The sequence below is a fragment of the Urocitellus parryii genome, chromosome 4 (genome assembly GCF_045843805.1).
Source record: "Urocitellus parryii isolate mUroPar1 chromosome 4, mUroPar1.hap1, whole genome shotgun sequence".
Classification (NCBI taxonomy): Eukaryota; Metazoa; Chordata; class Mammalia; order Rodentia; family Sciuridae; genus Urocitellus; species Urocitellus parryii.
Window position 1 is genome coordinate 141,683,726 of NC_135534.1, and position 21,184 is coordinate 141,704,909.

General features: G+C 34.1%; 1 protein-coding gene across 1 annotated transcript in view; it reads right to left on the reverse strand.

Annotated features, from left to right (window-relative positions):
* Positions 1-21,184, reverse strand: part of Smc5 (structural maintenance of chromosomes 5) — an 86,524-nt gene that overhangs the window by 53,107 nt on the left and 12,233 nt on the right. Inside the window, exons 4-8 of the mRNA XM_026389249.2 lie at positions 6,491-6,653; positions 5,428-5,562; positions 3,889-4,029; positions 2,355-2,516; positions 375-446 (exon numbers count right to left, since the gene is read on the reverse strand). Of these exons, the coding sequence (XP_026245034.1) occupies positions 375-446; positions 2,355-2,516; positions 3,889-4,029; positions 5,428-5,562; positions 6,491-6,653 (673 nt within the window). The remainder of the gene's footprint in view (positions 1-374; positions 447-2,354; positions 2,517-3,888; positions 4,030-5,427; positions 5,563-6,490; positions 6,654-21,184) is intronic.

Genomic DNA, 21,184 nt, shown 5'->3' on the forward strand with positions numbered 1-21,184 from the left:
TAAATTTCCTTTACAGATTAACATAAGAAATAGAGATTGAGGAGGATCCTGGACAACTCCCAAACAAGAATCTGACTCTAGTCCTGGAGCACACCTGTGATCCCAGCAACTGGACTTAAGAAGCTGAGGCAGAAGGCTCGTGACCAGCTTAGGCAATTTAGTGAGATCCTGCCTCAAAATAAGGATGTAGCAAAGTAGTAGAGCATTCCTGGATTCAATTCTCAGTTCTACACTGGAAGGAAGGAAAGAAAGAAGGGAGGAAGGAAGGAAAGGAAGAAAAAAAAAAATCAAGGAAAAGTTTGACTCATTATCCAGATCTGAACATAAAATTAAGGGCAAATTAAGGAAATAACAATTTCAACAGGATATCTTACATGTTTATCTTTCCTTTCTATAACATCTTGTTTCTGTTTGCATTTTTGAGATGTCTCTTTAATGTCTGTTGCCTGTAAGAACCAGGAGGGGAAAAGGTAATTAAAAACTCAAATCAGCATGTGGCTCTACCCATCCAAATAATGTTATATGAGTTAACTCACAACAGTACTTTCTCAATACATTTCTCAATTTATTTATTTCAAATTCATAATATCACAACATATATAAACAGTGTAGAAATCTACAAAAGGTTATTCCAAACAATATTAAAAATAGCTAGAGAATATGCATACATATCTATCAGACCAGATACAGTGGTACACACTGGTAATCCCAGCTACTTGGGACGCGGAAGAAGAATGATAAAAATTGAGCGCAAAGCTATCTCCAAATAAAAGGGTTGGGAATGTAGCTCAGTGGTAGAGCACTTGCCTAGCATGTGTGAGAAAAAAATGTAGACTGATTTAATGTGCCACCTCAGAATCCAAGAGCACTTCTTCAGAAAAATAATTTTAAAACATTAGGCTATATAGATTTCTACAAAAACAAATTAGGCAAAGAGATAATGACAATGTCTCAATAGCTAGGCTTCTGTTATAAAAGATAAGTGAAACAAGGGTTTTAAATATGATACTTTAGAGACTTGGAATTTACTGTCCACGTTTTTTTCACTATAGAAAAAAATTTAGTAGAAACATCAATTCTGGAACCAAAACAAACAAACAAACAAAAAAAAAAACCAAACAATTATAAACCCAAGTCTATGGTTTAGATGTGGAATGTCTCCCAAAAGCTCATGTGTTCAAGACTTGATCCCCAAAACAGTAATGTCCAGTGGGGCTTTTAGGAAGTGATTGGATCATAAGAACTATATAATTTCATCAGTAAATTAATCCATTTGATAGGTTAATATTATGAATGAACTACTGGGAGGAGGTGGAAACTTAGGCAGGTAGGGCATGGTTGAAAGTAAATTACTGAGGGATGTGCCCTGGGACCATAGCTTATCTGTGGGCCTTTCCTTGCTCTCCACCTCTCTCTATGGTTCTTTGCTGTCAAAAGTTGAGTGGCTTTCCTTAGTCATACCCTCTTCTGCCATGATGTTCTCTCACCTCTGGCCAAAGGCAAAGAAACAGGCCAACCATGGACTGAAATCTCCAAAATTGTGGGTCAAAATAAATCTTTTCTCCTCCAAGTTGTTTTGTGTCATGTATTTTGGTCACAGTGACAAAAAGCTGATTAATACACACACCCTAACTATAACCAATCACCACGAACATGATACTGACTGATATTTATTAGTTCTAAATTCTTTAAGAAGACATGTTATCTTTGAGATTTAGTATCCTTAACTATGAAGTGAGAATATTTTTCTAGATAAAAGTATCTATAATCCTTTCTTGCTCTCAAATTTGAAATGATCAATAGGGTTCAGTACTATTTGCACTTTCAGGCATTCAAAGTGAAGTCTTGGAACATATACCCCCTGAGACAAGGGAAGATTAATACATTTGGAAAGCAGAAATTTAAACCATTCTCAAAATAATCTCTGACCCCAAAGTTCCTTTAAAGGTTAAAAGTCATGACCATAAAGGTTATACCTTTAAAACACCAGTAATGACTATATTATTTACTCCAACAAATAACAGATTTTCTGTATCATTTTCCTCCAAAAGGGTATATAATTACAAAGCAGAGATAACAAATTCACAAAAGGAGTTCAATGTTTCTAGAAATACTATTATAAATCATTTTGTAATTAAAACAATCAGATTTTATTTTTCTCTCTTTATATCTTGGAATTTCTATAAAGTAGCAATCCTTCAACAGTAACAAGCTCTTGAAAGCCCTATAGTAACTCCTAGTTAAAAAAACAAAGTAATAAAAATTACAAGTAAATTAAAAATATTTTGAAATAGCTGAAAATAATATTTGCTAAAATAAAATTCAGATAATGCAAAACTGAATAAGCAAAGTACCTTTTCTTTGATTAGAGCCTCCAAATTATGGCGTTGCCTTTCAATTTCCTCAATCCGACGTGTCATAGGAATCTGCCCTTCTTTAAGTTTTCTGACCTCTTCCTTCATTTGGTCACGGACTAGTTTTACTTCTTCATATTCCTGACGAACATTTTCATATTCCTTGCAAATAATTCAAGAAATAAAGTTAATGCACTAATCAGCTTAAACCAATACATATTCTAAAATCAAGGTACAGGCAGGAAAAAAAAATCTAAAAAATATTTTGTCACTAAAATAAGATTTTCCTCTAATCTCTCAGGTAAGAAAGGATTTATCAATATATAAAGAAACAAAAGAAACAATTCTGAAAGGTAAAAATGAAAGAAAATTACAAAAGGAAAATAGGTCAAAGAAAAATGAAAAGAAGCATGTTGCTAGCTAGTTGGGTAAAAATGACACTCTTCATGTCACAAGAATTAATAAATATTTGGTGAGTAAAATTTATAAGTGGAGGGCTAATACAGTATATACAGAAGAACACAAATATTCATTAGAGTAAATAAAAAAAGAAGAAAATTTTTAAAAAGACTGGGGAAACTAAGACTTCAGAAGATAATGTCAGTGAAAGAAAAATGAGAGACACAGGGGAAAATGCAGTCAAGAAGAGGAAAATAAAGGAAAAAAATTAAGAATAATGGAATTATGAAATGCAGGGGAGTGACACCACAAATACAATGATATTATTGTTTATAATCTAAGTCACTTCTTTTGAGGGGTGGGGTGCATACCAGGGATTGAACCCAAAAGTGCTTAACCACTAAGTCACATCTCCAGCTTTTATTTACATTTTATTTTGAAACGGTCTAACTAAATTGCTTAGGGCCTCTCTAAATTGTTGAGACTGGCTTTGAACTTGCAATCTTCCTGCTTCAACCTCCCAAACCACTGATATTACAGGTGTACACCACCACATGCAGCTCACTTTTAAAAAAATCTAATATTATTTCCAATCTAACTTCTGAAAAAATACTAGGAAACTTTCCTTACTTATTTTGTTCTACCTATGGAGGAACATTAATCTTTAGCCCATAATGTAGACTTAGGTATGAAATATATCACACTGTGATTAGAAAAAAAACAGTAGCTTCAGGAAAATTATGAAACATGAGTAGAGAACTTTAGTTAAGATATTTCAGCTACATTTGTAGCTGAATATTTTATCAGTGGCATATCTCAAGTAAGTTCTTAATGACCTAAAAACATTCAAAGATTTAATGTTTTGACATACATAAATCTTTTTAGATCTAACATTTTGAAAATATCAAAGAACTAGCTTTAATGAACCAAAATCTGAAAGAATACTGACTCAACTGACATTTGTTATAAAACAACTAGCACACATCTATATTATAAAGAGTAAGAGAGGTATAAATTGTAATATGTATACTATATAAAGCAAAAAATAATTTGAACACATAATTAATGCATTCTTTATAACTATTCCACTACTTAAAGATTGACCTATTTTGCCTCTGTAATAATTAAGACTTACCACCCATGGCCGTTTTGCTTCAAGCATCTCAATTAAATCTAAGTGTCGTTTCCTTTCATAGAACCTCTCGACATCTTGTTTGTATCTTTCATTCCTCTGAACCATTTTCTCTAGATATTCAGTTTTTTCTTTGCAAGAAGTCTAAAATAAATATTTGTTGAACAATCAGTTTAAATGAAAAAAAAATGACAACAGGTCAAATTTTTTAACAATGAAAAATAATGCCAGCAAAATTTCACAATAAAGAATTTTGCAGGCACTTTGTAAGAGCTGTCTCATCTACTTCAGGGGTAGAAACAATTCACTTAATACATGTTTGAGTATTCCTTATACAAAATGATTGGAGCCAGAAGTGTTTGATTTCATAATTTTCAGATTTTGAAATATCTGCATAGATGTTACCAATTAAGCATCGCTAATCCCAAAACCCAAAATTCAATACTCCAAAATCTGAAGTTTTCTGAGAACCAATATGACACTCAAAAAGCCTTGAATTTGCAGCATTCAAATTTTGGATTAGGGATGCTCAAACTATCAGCTTTATACTGTGAATTAACAAATACAAAGATGCACTCAGAACAAGGTAGAATATATGATCATTTTTCTCTCAAAAGATGGTAAGTTAGAGGAGTATTTCAGGTGGGAGTAGTAGATTGATGTGAAAAAAGGTAAAAGAATTGAAGGAGTATCTCAAGTAGGATAAAATAATTATAAAAAGTTCAAAACAGCTCCTTTGGTCATTCCCTCTTAATTTGTGCAAAAAAAATAGCATTTTACTACAATAAATACATATTACCAAGTACAGACTATTATATTTGAACAGAAAGTGTCTGTTTATAAGAGTTCTCATTATGAAAATGTATTTATTTATTTTAGATGAAGGGATATGGCTAAAGATCTATTAAATAAAATACCTTTACAAATATTATGCCATAAAGGATATTTTTATTTATAAATTTCTTAAAGATGAAAATACTTAACACTGCAACTAAATGTTTAGTTCTCTTAAAATACAGAGAAAGCTGGTTCGACAGAGGTGTTATATTAAATACAACATTTACATTTGCTGTATTACCTAAAAACTTTCATGGTTCCTGACACATGGAAGATATTTAGTAGGTACTGACTCAATGACAAAATATCACGATTTCCTGAGGGAAAAATCCAAAATGGTGCTACTGGTTTCTTAAAAACTCAATTAATAACAAGTATTGCTGTTAAATTTTTCAAACTTTTATTCCTAAATGAAAATACATCTTAGACTGTTATCAAATTAATATTTAAGTGTGTTTTGTCAGCAGAGAGTAAATACTCAGAACACATTAATGTTTGGACAACAGCTTGAATGAAAACAAGTCTTCAAATTGTCAAACTTTACAATATCAAATCCATTCTCCTTTTTTGTCATTTAACTGATGTCATTATCCTGGGTTAAAAAAAAAATCACAAATATGAATTCAATTAATGAACAGAACTATTACTTACTCTTCATAGAAATCAATAAGGGACAACAGACATGAGTTGTATATTTATAAATACCTCCAGCTGTTTTTCTTTCTCCCTGAAGTTTTTGAGTTCACAGTGATACCTGTGCATTTCTGGAGGACCAATTGACTTCTCAGTAGCTTCAAGCAGTTCTATTTTGCTGAGTTTTGCAAATTCTCCTACTTTGTCCTAGAGCATAAACATTAAATATCAGCAACTTGATAATTTATAAGTATCTTTAAAATGTGTTTTATTCAGTGATTACACTTAAAACTTTGAGATATGAGTCTCATATAAACATGTTACATATTATTCTTTAATAAAGACAACACAGCAGAAATGATCATCTTTTTGGTAACTTTTAAAACATTTCTATGTCAATAATTTATAGGTTGAAATTACATGGATCATAAACAGATTATGGATAAAAGAGAAAATAGTCTCCTGGACTGAAGTGATCACTATTCACATATCAGGTGGAATGTTCTAAGTTAAAAAAAAAAAAAAGGCAATTTCAAATATCTACTTTTGAGACAGTCTGACATGAGCTGATAAATGAAAAAAACTTTCAGATTTTTATGTTTTTACTTAAGTTGGACTTATTTAATTAAACCATTATGTTTCTGAAGAAAATGAATAATGCTGTCACTAAACAGCATTCAAAGACAAATGTAAAAGGTATTTAACATCCATTATCAGGATTTTTAATTCTTAAATAAATTTAGTATATAACAAGATTTTAGAAGGTACACATACAAGAGTTTTAGTATATTCAATATTTTATACAAACACCTTGATTAAAAAGCTGTTTACTGACAAAATTTAGGTTCTACAAATGAAACACAAAGCTACTGAAACTACTCTGTACTTAAAAATAATACACTTAAACTAAAGTGACTGAGCAACTGAGATGTTTTTTATTAACTGAAATTAATAACATTATACTATAAGTGGTAAGAGTTCTTTCACAAAGAACTATTAGTATTAAAAGTACTATGTGTTCAATGTAAATGATAATAATTATAATATCTCTTGGAAAATATTTCTATTCTCATATGGCATAAGAATAAATTCTAGAAACAAAACTTCCCCATTTTTACATTTACTTCTACCATACCTGAGGTAGAAACTGGCAAAGATTGCCCACTTGAATATTTAAGGCTGCAACTTGTTCTTCAACCACTTTCTGGGTTGTAGATTTTTTGTTGATGAACCAAAAGGACTGATTTTTTGCCACATCAATCTCACGGGTGATTATAAGATTTCCAGAAGTCCTGAACCTGATTAAAGAATAATTTTTAAATATTTATTATCAAAATACATTATTTAAGAAATAAAATTTCCGACACTCTTGTTCACCAAAGGTACCATAAAGGATTATTATGATTTTTTATTCCTTCTGATATTTTGACCCCTCCCAATAAGGAAATCTTGACATTTTATTAGTAGTAAAACCATAACTGGCCACGTGTCAATTACTACTTATTCAACAATTTAAATTTTTAGCAAAACAAAATTAAAATTCAATATTAATTCACAAACACTACCAGAGGAGTTGCATATCTAGAGTTATTTATCCTTTAAAAATAGTTATGCTATTCTTTTATCACATGCATTGACTGCATTTCAAAATGGGCCAATATATATAAAAGCATAACACTTAAACCTTGATATATTCCCTAGTTGGAAAATGTTAAAAATGAATACTGACTCTTACATGAGCATTTCTAGAAATCAAAATTAGCCTGCCCATACAGGTAGCTCATGGCTTCTTCACCATGTACTCTTCTCTGAATTCAGAGGGAATTATATTACATGGCTACAAAGAACATTAAGCAACACAGAATCGGAAAGAAGGGTATTTACTTATTTCTTGCTTTTAGAAGTACTACTGCTCCACACCTCCCATCTATTCATCCATCTTCTTCACTGGGAATCAGCAGCATGTGGTAAAAAGATAAATTATTGGTATCTAATGGCTAAATGATAATAATTTATAAATGTTGTCTATATAGATTAGATTATAATCAGAATACTTCAAACACTAAAATTTTAGAACTTCAAAAATACTAGTTTTAAATCTTCATTTCCAGCAGAATGTCTAATGAAGTACCCTTACTGATTTTCCTACTATAAACAACTAAAAGAATGAATAAACTATCTTCATAAATGCATTTATCAGATAGCATGAAAGTAAGGAGTTCTGGCCAAGATATTAAAGCAAATGGAAAACCAGAGTGAAAAAATGAAACTGATCTTCACCTTGAGGGCAACTACCCAACTAGGTGACCGTGAGGGTTTATTTGCATGATCTCCTGGCAGAGGGACTGCAGACAAAGTGCAAAGCTACCCAATGTGCAGAGTGTTATAGAAAACCACCCCCAAGAAGCTACCCTTCCTCAGTAGAAGGATAAACAACTTCTTCATCCCCACCAACACCACCAGTAGGGACAGCAAAGCAAAACTGTCTCATCTATGGCTTGATCCAAGAAACAAACAAAAGGTCTCCCTGAGAATCACTAGCCACAAGTTATCCTCAAACATGTTTATGTTTGTATCTTTAAGTTACATAATCTACCTTCAAAGTTCAAAACCTCTTGAGCTGAGAATTCAATATAATATGATCCTGGATTGAAAGCATAAAATGCTCTCTGGTAAAAATTCCTTCTGTAGGAATTTACTTCATCCTCAAAGAATTAGCACAGTTAAAGGTTTAAAAACAAAGCAGCTCACTGGAAACACAGACACAAGAAAACAAAGCACCAAGAACAAGCAGAATTATAGAAAGCAAAATCATAAAGATGAAAAATATAAAAGATGTATAAGATATATAAGAGATACAGATGACTAAGAAAATCTAATGATCTGATAAAATTTCTAAAGGATGGGCAAAGAAAATGGGTCAGTGGCAATATGTGAAGAGATAAGAACTTTCCAAAACTGAAGTAAGACACAAAGCCATAGATTTAAGAAACTTGTCAGGTGTGGTAGTGTTAGGTAATAGCTAGCAATGAGCTGTAACATGTATGTCAAGGTCACAGGTTTACTTTAAGTTATTCTTAAAAGTTTTCAATAAGTTACTGCCAAGACAGATGAGTAAATATTTTGTTGCACACAACCTGCAGAAAAACATTAGTACACAAATCTTGAGAACAAACAGATAAAAGTAAAAGAGCTACAATGGGGGTTGGAGAGCTCAAGAAAGAAGGATTTAAGGGACTAACTCTCAACAGGGTCAAGATAAAACTAAGTTATGGTGCCAAATGTCTCCTACTAGTTCAGAAGTGGGGGGGGGGGGAGCGCGGATGGTGGGGTGGGAAGTTTCTTTAGTGGACACAGGTGCACTGAGGTAACTTCTGACCAGCTGTTGACCCACCTGATGTGAAAGAGATGTTGAACACCTGATTGGCAAAGAGTACAAAAGTGTCACCAGTTCTGATAAACGCCAAACAGTAATAATTTGGTGACAGCATTGTCTATTTTGTCATTCTCTGTTTGAACCTTACTTTGTTTTCACTTTATTTTCACCTTCACTTCCATTCTATTGTCACTTATAATAAAGTTCTCTTGCATGGCTTTTGGTGTCTGACTTTTAAATTTTTTTTTTGTGGGAACACAAGAACTGAGGTTTGGAGTTTTAGCTCCTTGCTTTCCTGTGACTGTGGCCAGCAACTCGGGAGGCTGAGGCAGGAGAATTTTAAGTTCCAGACTAGCTTCAGCCAGGACCCTCAACAAAATAAAAAAATAAAAGGGCTGGATTATAGCTCAGTGGTTAAGCTCCCCTGGGTTCAATTCCTGATATCAAAAATAAATAAGTAGTACTCAACATGGCGGCGGGCAGGGAGGCAGCGCTTTCAGTACCTCCTCAGCCGCGTGGACAGAGAGATGCATATGTACGTTTAGATTCTACCTGCTGAGAAACTCCCAGCAAAATTCTGCTGAAGTGAGACCTGCTGGGGAATTTGGGATTATTGGAGGTGACAGCTTGCCCCAGACGGGTGAATTTTGGCCACGCGGCGTGGAGGTCCGGGCCGCTCCTTGCCTGGCGACCAGCACAGTAGGAGGCGGTTCAGCACTGCGCGGCGGAGAAACCCTATGAAGAGGTTGCTAACCAAGCCTTCATGAAAAAGCAAACCAGAACTGAATCCGAGACTGGGACAGACCAGAGACAGGCCAGACCCACCCCTCCCATCGGACACTCCGGCAAGGAGTCTGGGGCCCACCATAGCAGAGAGCTGACATCACCAGAGTTTGGCAGACAGGATCCCTTCCCAGCGGAATTGGCTTTAGCAGGTGTGTGACTCCCACCCCTACCAGATACACACAGGTGGGAAACATCAAAAATCTTGCCCCAGAGTTCCATGGGCTTGACTATACGGGCCTAGGGAAGCAGAGGGGACTCCTGACCCCCAACTCCCCCTACTGCCAGCGGCGTGGGTGTGACTGTAGGGGCCTAGGGAAGCAGAGAGGACTCCTGACCCCCAACTCCCCCTACTGCCAGCGGCGTGGGCATGACTGTAAGAGCCGAGGGAAGCAGAGGGGACTCCCGATCCCCAACTCCCCCTACCACCAGTGGTGATACCCAAGGCCTTAGCGGCCAGCTCCCAGGGGCATGGCCACCAAAGGGTTCCAGGCAAATTAAACTATCGGTTCCCAGATCACCGCTCCACAACCCTGGGGTCAGGATGAATGACAGAGAGAGTGCTCAGTAGTTCGGGAAATAGGGCACGCAGTGGGGCTGCAAGTGTAACCAGATCCTTGGAGATCGCCTCCGGTGAGCGGGGCCTGGCTGGCTGGCTGGCAGGAGGAAGGGGGGAGGGGCCGGAGAAGAAAAACAGCTCTGGACTAACAGGACTAGAGAGACGACCAGTAGGGGAAGGAGTCGCCTTATTGGGATTGCTGTCAGCAAATAGAGGGCGGAAGCTTGGCTCGGAGGGCACAGCTCCACCTACTGGAAGAGAAGAAAATAGATCTCTAAGACTTCATTTATCTTTTTTTTTCTTTCTTCCTTTTCCCTTTTCAATTTTTGTTGTTCTTTCCATTCTCCTCTATTCTACCTATTTTTCTCTCCCTCTTTCTCTTTAAGGACTCCTTCCTTCCCCTTCCCCCTAACTTTCATCCCAAGCATTAAGACTTTCATTACGTGTAATTTTCTAAATGCAAATAGGTGATTGTTTCGAGGCTGTCTACAGGGCTCCTAAATACCTAGCTATTACCAAATACCCTGATCCATTCGCCTGTTAATATCCCCCTTCAGTAGAGCAATATTCCAAAGTAGCCAAGACATACTAACCTTCATACCATCATAGCACCCAACCTAAACATAAAGTCCTAAGACCAAACAACAGATCACTATATACCTACAGAATCCGTAAGCCTTTTATGAATCAAGTGAATCAGCTTTAAATTACAATAAAGCCCAACATCTCTAGGCATAGTCTCCCACCACAAAGGAGAGACCACAGAGATATACAAAACCAAAACAAATTTATAGGAGAAAACAGAAACACAGCAGTTAAACAGAGTTGGAAAGTAACGTGAATACCATGAAAAAACAAGGGAAAAAAGGATTACAAACAATGCAGGACAACTTAAATTTACAGGAGAACCAAGAGGCATCAGAAAAATGGACAGAGAAAGAACTCAAGGCATACCAAATGGAATGAAATCTTAAAGAAGTCATTAGACAGCAAGTCCAAACAATGAAAGAATATTTTGAAAATGAATTGCATAAGCAGATTCAAGAAGCAAAAATGAACTCTACCACGAGATAGAGATTTAAAAAAAAAATCAAACAGTAATCCTAGAAATACAGGAAACCATAAGCCAAATGAAAAACTCAAATGAGAATATTACAAATAGACTAGATCAAACAGAAGTCAGAACATCAGATAATGAAGATAAAGTTTATCAACTCGAAAAGAATATAGTCAACGCAGAAAGGCTGGTAAGAAACCACGAGCAAAATATCCAAGAGATATGGGATAACATAAAAAAACCAAACTTAAGAGTCATTGGGATAGAAGAAGGTATAGAGATCCAAACCAAAGGATTGAACAATCTGTTGAATGAAATAATCTTAGAAAACTTTCCAGATATGAAAGATGGAATGGACTGCCAAATCCTGGAAGCCTACAGGACCCCAAACATACAAAACCATAATAGACCAACTCCAAGACACATTATTATGAAGATATCCAACATACAGAACAAGGAGAGAATATTAAAAGCTACAAGAGAAAGTAGGCAGATTACATTCGGGGTAAACCAATTAGGTTAACGGCTGATTTTTTATCACAGACGTTGAAAGCGAGACAATCCTGGAACAACATATTTCAAACGCTGAAAAATAATGGATTCCAACCAACAATACTGTATCCAGCAAAATTAAGCTTCAGGTTTGACAATGAAATTAAAATATTTCATGATAAACAAAAGTTAAAAGAATTCTCAGCCAGAAAACCAGGACTGCAAAGCATTTTGAGCAAAACACTTCAAGAGGAGGAAATGAAAAACAGCACCTGAAACTAACAGTGGGAGGTAACTCAGTAAAGGGGGGAAAAATAACCAAAGAGGAAAAACAAGCCGAATTAAAATAAATAAATAAATAAACATGACTGGAAGTACAAACCATGTATCAATAGTAACCCTAAATGTTAATGGCTTAAACTCACCAATCAAGCAACATAGGCTAGTAACTTGGATTAAAAAAAACAAATCCAACAATATGGTGCCTTCAGGAGACTCATATGATAGGAAAAGACATACACAGGCTGAAGGTGAAAGGTTGGGAAAAATCAACCACTCACATGGTCCTCAGAAACAAGCAGGAGTGGCCATACTCATATTGAATAAAATCAACTTCAAACCTAAGTTAATCAAAAAGGATAAAGAAGGACACTATATACTGTTAAAAGGAACCATTCACCAACAAGACATAACAATTATCAGTATGTATGCACCAAATAATGGTGCTGCAACATTCATAAAATAAATTCTCCTCAAGTTCAAGAATTAAATAGACCACAACACAATAATTATGGGTGACTTCACCATACCGCTCTCACCACTGGACAGATCCTCCAGACAAAAGTTGAATAAAGAAACTACAGAACTCAATAACACAATCATTAACATAGACTTAACCAACATATATAGAATGTATCAACCATCATCAAGTGGATATATGTTCTTCTCAGCAGCACATGGATCCTTCTCAAAGATAGACCTTATATTATGCCATAGGGCAACCCTTAGTAAATATAAAGGTGTGGAGATAATACCATGTATCTTATCTGATCATAATGGAATGAAACTGGAAATCAATGATAAAAGAAGGAAGAAAAAATCCTGCATCACCTGGAAAATGAACAATATGTTACTGAATAATCAATGGGTTACAGAAGACATAAAGGAGGAAATAAAAAAATTCTTAAGAGATAAACGACAATACAGACACAACGTATCAGAATCTATGGGACACAATGAAAGCAGTTTTAAGAGGGAAATTCATTGCCTGGAGTTCATTCCTCAAAAAAAGAAAAAAAAACAACAAATAAATGATCTCACACTTCATCTCAAAACCCTAGAAAAGGAAGAGCAAAACAACAGCAAATGTAGCAGAAGGCAAGAAATAATTAAAATCAGAGCGGAAATCAACGAAATTGAAACAAAAGAAACCATTGAAAAAAACGGATAAAACTAAAAGTTGGTTCTTCAAAAAAATAAATAAGATCGACAGACCCTTAGCCATGCTAACCAAGAGAAGAAGAGAGAGAACTCAAATTACTAACATACAGGATGAAAAAGGCAATATCACAACAGACACTACAGAAATACAGAAAATAATTAGAAATTATTTTGAAACACTATATTCCAGTAAAATAGAAGATAGTGAAGATATCGATAAATTTCTTAAGTCATATGATTTGCCCAGATTGAGTCAGGAAGATACACACAATTTAAACAGACCAATAACAAAGGAGGATATAGAAGAAGCCATCAAAAGATTACCAACCAAGAAAAGCACTGGACCAGATGGGTATACAGTGGAGTTTTATAAAACCTTTAAAGAAGAATTAATACCAATACTTTTCAAGTTATTTCAGGAAATAGAAAAAGAAGGAGCTCTTCCAAATTCATTCTATGAGGCCAACATCACCCTGATCCTGAAACCAGACAAAGACACTTTAAAGAAAGAAAACTAAAGACCAATATCTCTAATGAACCTAGATGCAAAAATCCTCAATAAAATTCTGGCGAATCGGATACAAAAGCATATCAAAATAATTGTGCACCATGATCAAGTAGGATTCATCCCTAGGATGCAAGGCTGGTTCAATATACGGAAATCAATGTTATTCACCACATCAATAGACTTAAAGATAAGAACCACATGATCATCTCGATAGATGCACAAAAAGCATTCGAAAAAGTACAGCATCCCTTTATGTTCAAAACACTAGAAAAACTAGGGATAACAGGAATTTACCTCAACATTGTAAAAGCTATCTATGCTAAGCCTCAGGCTAGCATCATTCTGAATGGAGAAAAATTGAAAGTATTCCCTCTAAAATATGGAACACGACAGGGATGCTCTCTATCACCACTTCTATTCAATATAGTTCTCGAAACACTGGCCAGAGCAATTAGACAGACAAAAGAAATTAAAGGCATAAAAACAGGAAAAGAAGAACTTAAATTATCACTATTTGCGGATGACATGATTCTATACCTAGAAGACCCAAAGGGTCTACAAAGAAACTACTAGAGCTAATAAATGAATTCAGCAAAGTGGCAGGATATAAAATCAACACGCATAAATCAAAGACATTTCTGTATATTAGCGACAAAACTTCTGAAATGGAAATGAGGAAAAACACCCCATTCACAATATCCTCAAAAAAAAAAAAATACTTGGGAATCAACCTAACAAAAGAGGTGAAAGACTTATATAATGAAAACTACAAAACCCTAAAGAGAGAAATAGAAGAAGATCTTAGAAGATGGAAAAATATACCCTGTTCATGGATAGGCAGAACTAACATCATCAAAATGGCGATATTACCAAAAGTTCTCTATAGGTTTAATGCAATGCCAATCAAAATCCCAACAGCATTTCTTGTAGAAATAGATAAAGCAATCATGAAATTCATATGGAAAAATAAAAGATCCAGAATAGCAAAAGCAATTCTAAGCAGGAAGTGTGAATCAGGCGGTATAGCGATACCAGATTTAAAATTATACTACAGAGCAATAGTAACAAAAACAGCATGGTACTGGTACCAAAACAGGAGGGTGGACCAATGGTACAGAATAGAGGACACAGAGACCAATCCACAAAGTTACAACTATCTTATATTTGATAAAGGGGCTAAAAGCATGCAATGGAGGAAGGATAGCATCTTCAACAAATGGTGCTGGGAAAACTGGAAATCCATATACAACAAAATGAAACTGAATCCCTTTCTCTCGCCATGCACAAAAGTTAACTCAAAATGGATCAAGGAGCTTGATATCAAATCAGAGACTCTGCGCCTGACAGAAGAAAAAGTTGGCTCCGATCTACATATTGTGGGGTCGGGCTCCAAATTTCTTAATAGGTACCCATAGCACAAGAGTTAATAACAAGAATCAACAAATGGGACTTACTTAAACTAAAAAGTTTTTTTCTCAGCAAGAGAAACAATAAGAGAGATAAACAGGGAGCCTACATCATGGGAACAAATTTTTACCCCTCACACTTCAGATAAAGCCCTAATATCCAGAGTATACAAAAAACTCAAAAAATTAGACAATAAGATAACAAATAGCCCAATCAACAAATGGGCCAAGGACCTGAACAGACACTTCTCAGAGGAGGATATACAATCAATCAACAAGTACATGAAAAAATGCTCACCATCTCTAGCAGTCAGGGAAATGCAAATCAAAACTACCCTAAGATACCATCTCACTCCAGTAAGATTGGCAGCCATTATGAAGTCAAACAACAACAAGTGCTGGCAAGGATGTGGGGAAAAGGGTACACTTGTAGATTGCTGGTGGGACTGAAAATTGGTGCAGCCAATTTGGAAAGCAGTATGGAGATTCCTTGGAAAGCTGGGAATGGAACCACCATTTGACCCAGCTATTCCCCTTCTTGGACTATTCCCTAAAGACCTTAAAAGAGTGTACTATAGGGATACTGCTACATCGATGTTCATAGCAGGACAATTCACAATATCTAGACTGTGGAACCAACCTAGATGCCCTTCAATAGATGAATGGATAAAAAAAAATGTGGTATTTATACACAATGGAGTAGTACTCAGCACTAAAAAATGACAAAATCATGGCATTTGCAGGGAAATGGATGGCACTAGAGCAGATTATGCTAAGTGAAGCTAGCCAATCCCTAAAAAACAAAAGCCAAATGTCATCTTTGATATAAGGAGAGCAACTAAGAACATAGCAGGGAGGAAGAGCATGAGAAGAAGATTAACATTAAACAGGGACGAGGTGGGAGGGAAAGGGAGAGAGAAGGGAAATTGCATGGAAATGGAAGGAGACCCTCATTGTTATACAAAATTACATATAAGAGGAGCTGAAGGGAAAGGGGGAAAAAAAAACAAGGGAGAGAAATGAAGTACAGTAGATGGGGTAGAGAGAGAAGATGGGAGGGGAGGGAATGGGAGGGAGATAGCAGAGGATAGGAAAGACAGCAGAAAACAACAGACACTAGTATGTAAAAACGTGGATGTGTAACCGATGTGATTCTGCAATCTGTATATGGGGGAAAAATGGGGATTTCATAACCCACTTGAATCAAATGTATGAAATATGATATGTCAAGAGCTATGTAATGTTTTGAACAACTAATAATAAAAAAAAAGACAAAATAAGGCGACGTGTAAGGTAGAAAATAATTCAGTCAACCAAAATAAGAGTCAAGTTCCTCAAAGCAAAGTCATTTTTTTTTTAGATTCACTTACTTAAAGGCACGTGTTTGTTAATCTCTATTTCCTTTTGTCTTAATTGAGCTGTTGCTTAACTGTCTGTCGCATATATTCAAGTTGCTACCAAAACAAGGAAAAGCTCTGGCCAATTCTTTGTGGAAGATACCACTGTGCGGAAAAGTTTATTTTTACATTGCCCTTCCTGGTAAATAGTTCTTTGTTGATTTAAAATGAATTTTCAGGGATTCATAGGATGAGAAGAACTTTAACTCTTAAAGTTATACCCCAAAGGCAGGAACAACTTCTTCTGAGGTATCATTTTTAACATTAGTTCACTGTGTGGGGTTAACAAAGAAAAGCAGGTTCCCTCAGACCCTTGTATATACTAAGAAACCATCTTGTCATATGCATCCCAGTATCCATGGGACATACAGGTTCGGCCTCAAATGGAAAAAATATAATAAACCACTTACAGTCAGGTAATAAAACATTCTTAAGTTTAAAAGTAAATAAATAAATAAACAAACAAATAAATAAGTAAATAAATAAAAAGGTCTAGGAATATAGTGGTAAAGTGTCCCTTGCTTGGTTCAATATTCACTACCCCCTCAAAAAATCTTCAAATACCAAAGAACGCATAAAAAACAAACCTACACCTAAATATGATGTGAAACTATAAAACAACAAAAATATGTATAAGAAAAGAGACACACAATAAACTCACAGTATTTTAAAGCATCTCAAGAAAAAGAGCGATCACTAACAAAGAGACTTCAGATTAGATCCACATTGGAAAACAATGGCATTGTACTTGGAACATGCTTAGAATAAAACCTGTCAATGTAGAACTTTATATCTAGCAAATACATCTTTCAAGATTTAAAGCAAAATAGCATAATTTTTAAATAAAAACTGGGCACTCCACTAGAAAACTCTAATTAATGTGAATTTTAAAGGATGTGTTTTTTAAAGGGAAGAAGGTGATGTCAGAGGGAAGATCAGAAATACAACAAGGAATTAAAAGCAAGGCAAACAAAGATCTGGGATTTTAAATAAACACTGATAGTACAATTATGTAAAATAACAATAATGTCTTGAGTTTTAAAATCAAGATAGTATTTAACAAATTTGAATTATGAACAAATACAACTTCAGGTATAAGACAATTCTCTTTCAACCAATGAATAACACTACAAAATTACCAAATTTCAAAGCACAGCAACATAAAAACTATTCACATTTTACCACACATCAATAATGTGAAAATCAATACTAAAAAAAGAAAATCAGTATATTAGAATTAGAAACAACTAAATACAAACTCATGGAAAAATGTTTAGAATTGAAAAATAAGAAAATACCATATACCTAAATGTGGGAGATGGAGTTAAAGTAATACTAAGAGGAAAAATTTTAATATTAACTGTTTATATTAGGGAAAACAAAAAACTGAATATTAGTACAGTACATATCCATTTCAAGAAATTGAAAAAAATAAATTAAAAAAACTGACAGTAAATTTTAAAAAACTAAAAACAAAATTTAAAGAAACTAAAGGAAAGTTTAAAGGTAAGAATACAAATTAATGAATAAAAAAATCATGATATAAGACAGAAACAATGCAAAAAAAATAGTTCCCAGGAGAGGATTAGTAAAATCAATAAATTGATATTTCAAATATGGAAGACACATAAATGAAGGAGGTCAACACAACTACAGAAGACTAAAAAATTATGTATGTTATGTAAAAGAAAAGAGACACACAATAAACTCACAGTATATTATTCAGATAAAAAAATTTTAACTAATAAAAAAGAAAAATCATCAAACACTATAAATAAGTGCAATGATTCAAGAAAAAAACAGAAAAACTAAATAATCTCATTACTATTAAATAAACCAATCAGTAAGTAGAAAAAAATTAAAATCAATAGGGGGGGAAAAAACCAAAAAGCCCCAAATGATTTTATTGGTAAGTTTAACCAAATATTCATACAAATATCTTTCACAAGCAAAATAAAGATGCAAAAATCCTAAAAATTAGAAAACCAAATCTAGCAATGCATCAAAATGTTACAATCATTATTTTAAGCATGCTAAACTGAGTGAAAAGAAGAAAATTTACTTATCAACAAAAATAATATGATCAATTCAACAGATATTGATAAAATTCACTAGCTATTCATAATTAAAATCATACCAAATCAGGACCAGAAGGGAGTATTCTACATCAAGTAAAGGGTATTCTCCAAAATCCTATAACAAATACCTCGTTTATACTCCAGCACACTCCATTCTTCTGTTCCTCAAAAACAACAAACTCAATCTCACTTTAGATGCTTTGCAGAAACTTCTTTCTGCCTCCAACAGATGTTCTTATGGTTGGCTCTTTTTTCTCTTTTCTCAGCTCAGAAACAGTCTCAATGGGCTTTTCCTGAACCCTCAGCACCAACTCCTCTAAACTTTATAAATTCTATAATTTTATTTAGTATAAGTTTAGCCATCATCAGCTGACTTGGGTTGTTTATAATTTGTTAAGACTGGATAAATCTCATTTTGTGCAAATGAGAAAACACTCTCTAGAACAGATATTTGCTCAACAGAACAACCAGGTAAAAGACTACCTGCTTTTAGAATACTATACATTTAGAATACTAGAATACTATGTATTCTAAATACTGAAGATATGGCCAAAAAGAGTATACAAATTATACTTCCATTAACAGGGCATGACAGCATCCATTTCCTTATACTTTTATATTACTGGGGTTTATTTTTAAATTTTCCTAAGCTATTTTATACTTATGGGCCATTTATTTTAATTTTGTGTGCAATTTCTTTGCTCATTTTTACATTAGGTTGCTTACAAATTTTTACTCATTTGTGTGAGGCATTGATATTTCAGTAATTTTAAAACCTGTACTATTTTTGTGCTAAAAATATTTTCACCCATTTATTGCTTAACTAAGGTATCACTATTTTTAACTGGCTTTTAAACAGCCTAAATTTCCTATTTGACTTTTATTGACTACTGGAATTCTTGTTCTGGTTAAAAAGGACTTCCCCATTCCTAATGTTTAAAAAATATTCTGTATTTCTATTATTTTCTAAATTAGATAATTTTTCACTTGATATTTAATATACCTAGATTTTATCTACATGTCTGATATTAGACAAAGTTCTTAATTCAGTTAAAAAATTAATAGCCAACTTTCCCAATTCAATTTTAATGATTTATACCTGTGATACAGTAATATATTTAAAAATACATATTTGGCCTCTGCCTCCATTCTGGGCACAGAACTCCTAATCCCTTGGAATTTCCTGGGTAATAGGAGTGCCTTTTGATCTAAGGAGGTAACTCTTGTGGCTTCTTGAATAGGGGCTGGTCACCAAAAAGACCAAACTATTATTAAAAGACTAGTACTTTCAGTACCACCCCACACATACCCTCTGGGAAGGGGAAGGAAGGCTGAGATTGAGTTAATAATCAGTCATGCCTAAGTGATGAATCCTCCAACAACAACAAAAAAGAATCCCCAAGTTATGAAGTTTAGAAAGCATCAGGGTGTGCAAAAAGGGTGGTACACTTCAATTCTATGAGGACAAAAGCTTTCATGTCTCTTCCAGACCTTGTCCTATCTCTCTTTATTTGGTTGTTCATTCATTTGTATCCTCTGTAGAATCTTTTATAATAAATTGGTAAACCTAAATTCTTTGAGCTGACTTAGCAAATAACTGAACCCAAGGAAGGAAACATGAGAACCCCAATTTATAGCTTGTTGTCAGAAATGCAGGTCACAAAATGAAATTTGCAAATGGCCTCTGATGGTGCAATCTTGAGGAACTGAGCCCTTAACCTTTGGACTCTGCACCAACTCTAGTTAGTATCAGACCTAAACTGAATTGCAGAGTATAGAGAAAAACACCCATACATCTGGTGTAAGACATGTGCTGTCAGGTGAGTGTTATGTTGTATTAAATGTGAGAGGATCAAAAACAATTTATTTTTTCCTATTTCTCATAATACCTTACACTAAAACAGGTACAGTTACAATAAGTTAAATTCTCATATACATTTACATCTTTTCTTGGTTTCTCCATTTGTTCCTCTAAACTTTTATATCAGTACCATACAGTTCTACATCAACAGTATTACAGTATACTTTAATATCCAGTACATAAAAGTCTTATTCACAATTCTGCTTTTTCAAATTCTTGGGTTTGCTGGCACACTTATTTCTCAAGATGAAATTTAGAATTAACTTGCAACTTGTAAACTTACCTGTTGAGACTCTTGCTGGAATTCTATCAAACATACTCAGTAATTTGGAGAACAACTAATATATTAATGATAACATTAATCTTATGTTTCTAGAACAATAATCTGCTTTTCTATTCAGGTCTTGGTTTTATATAAAATAGTCTTTTTTTTAGTAAGGTGGGTATAATTTTTTGTTTTACTTTTTTTTTTTACTTCCTATGTCTATTTCTCATCTGTAATAAATAAAAATTTTCCAACAATTTTAGGCAAATATTATTTCCTTATATTCTGTAAAAATGATAAGGCCTTCAGATGTACCTTTAAAAGTTTTTAAGCTCAAAAGTTACAAAACTTTCCAAAAATACTCCAAAACATCCTTTAAAATCATCTAAATAATGTATCAAAAAGACAAAATCATGTACAAGGATTGTCCCCTTGATTTAATCACAATTCTGATCTATCAGAAATAGCTCCCGAGAAGGAGATAACAATTGAGAATATGCAGGCTCAAACGAAAAGAATATTGTGATAAATTATCAATATCTTGATAGGGGATGAAAAATGATAACAGAAATGTTGAGTATTCATTACATATGAAATTCATCAAACT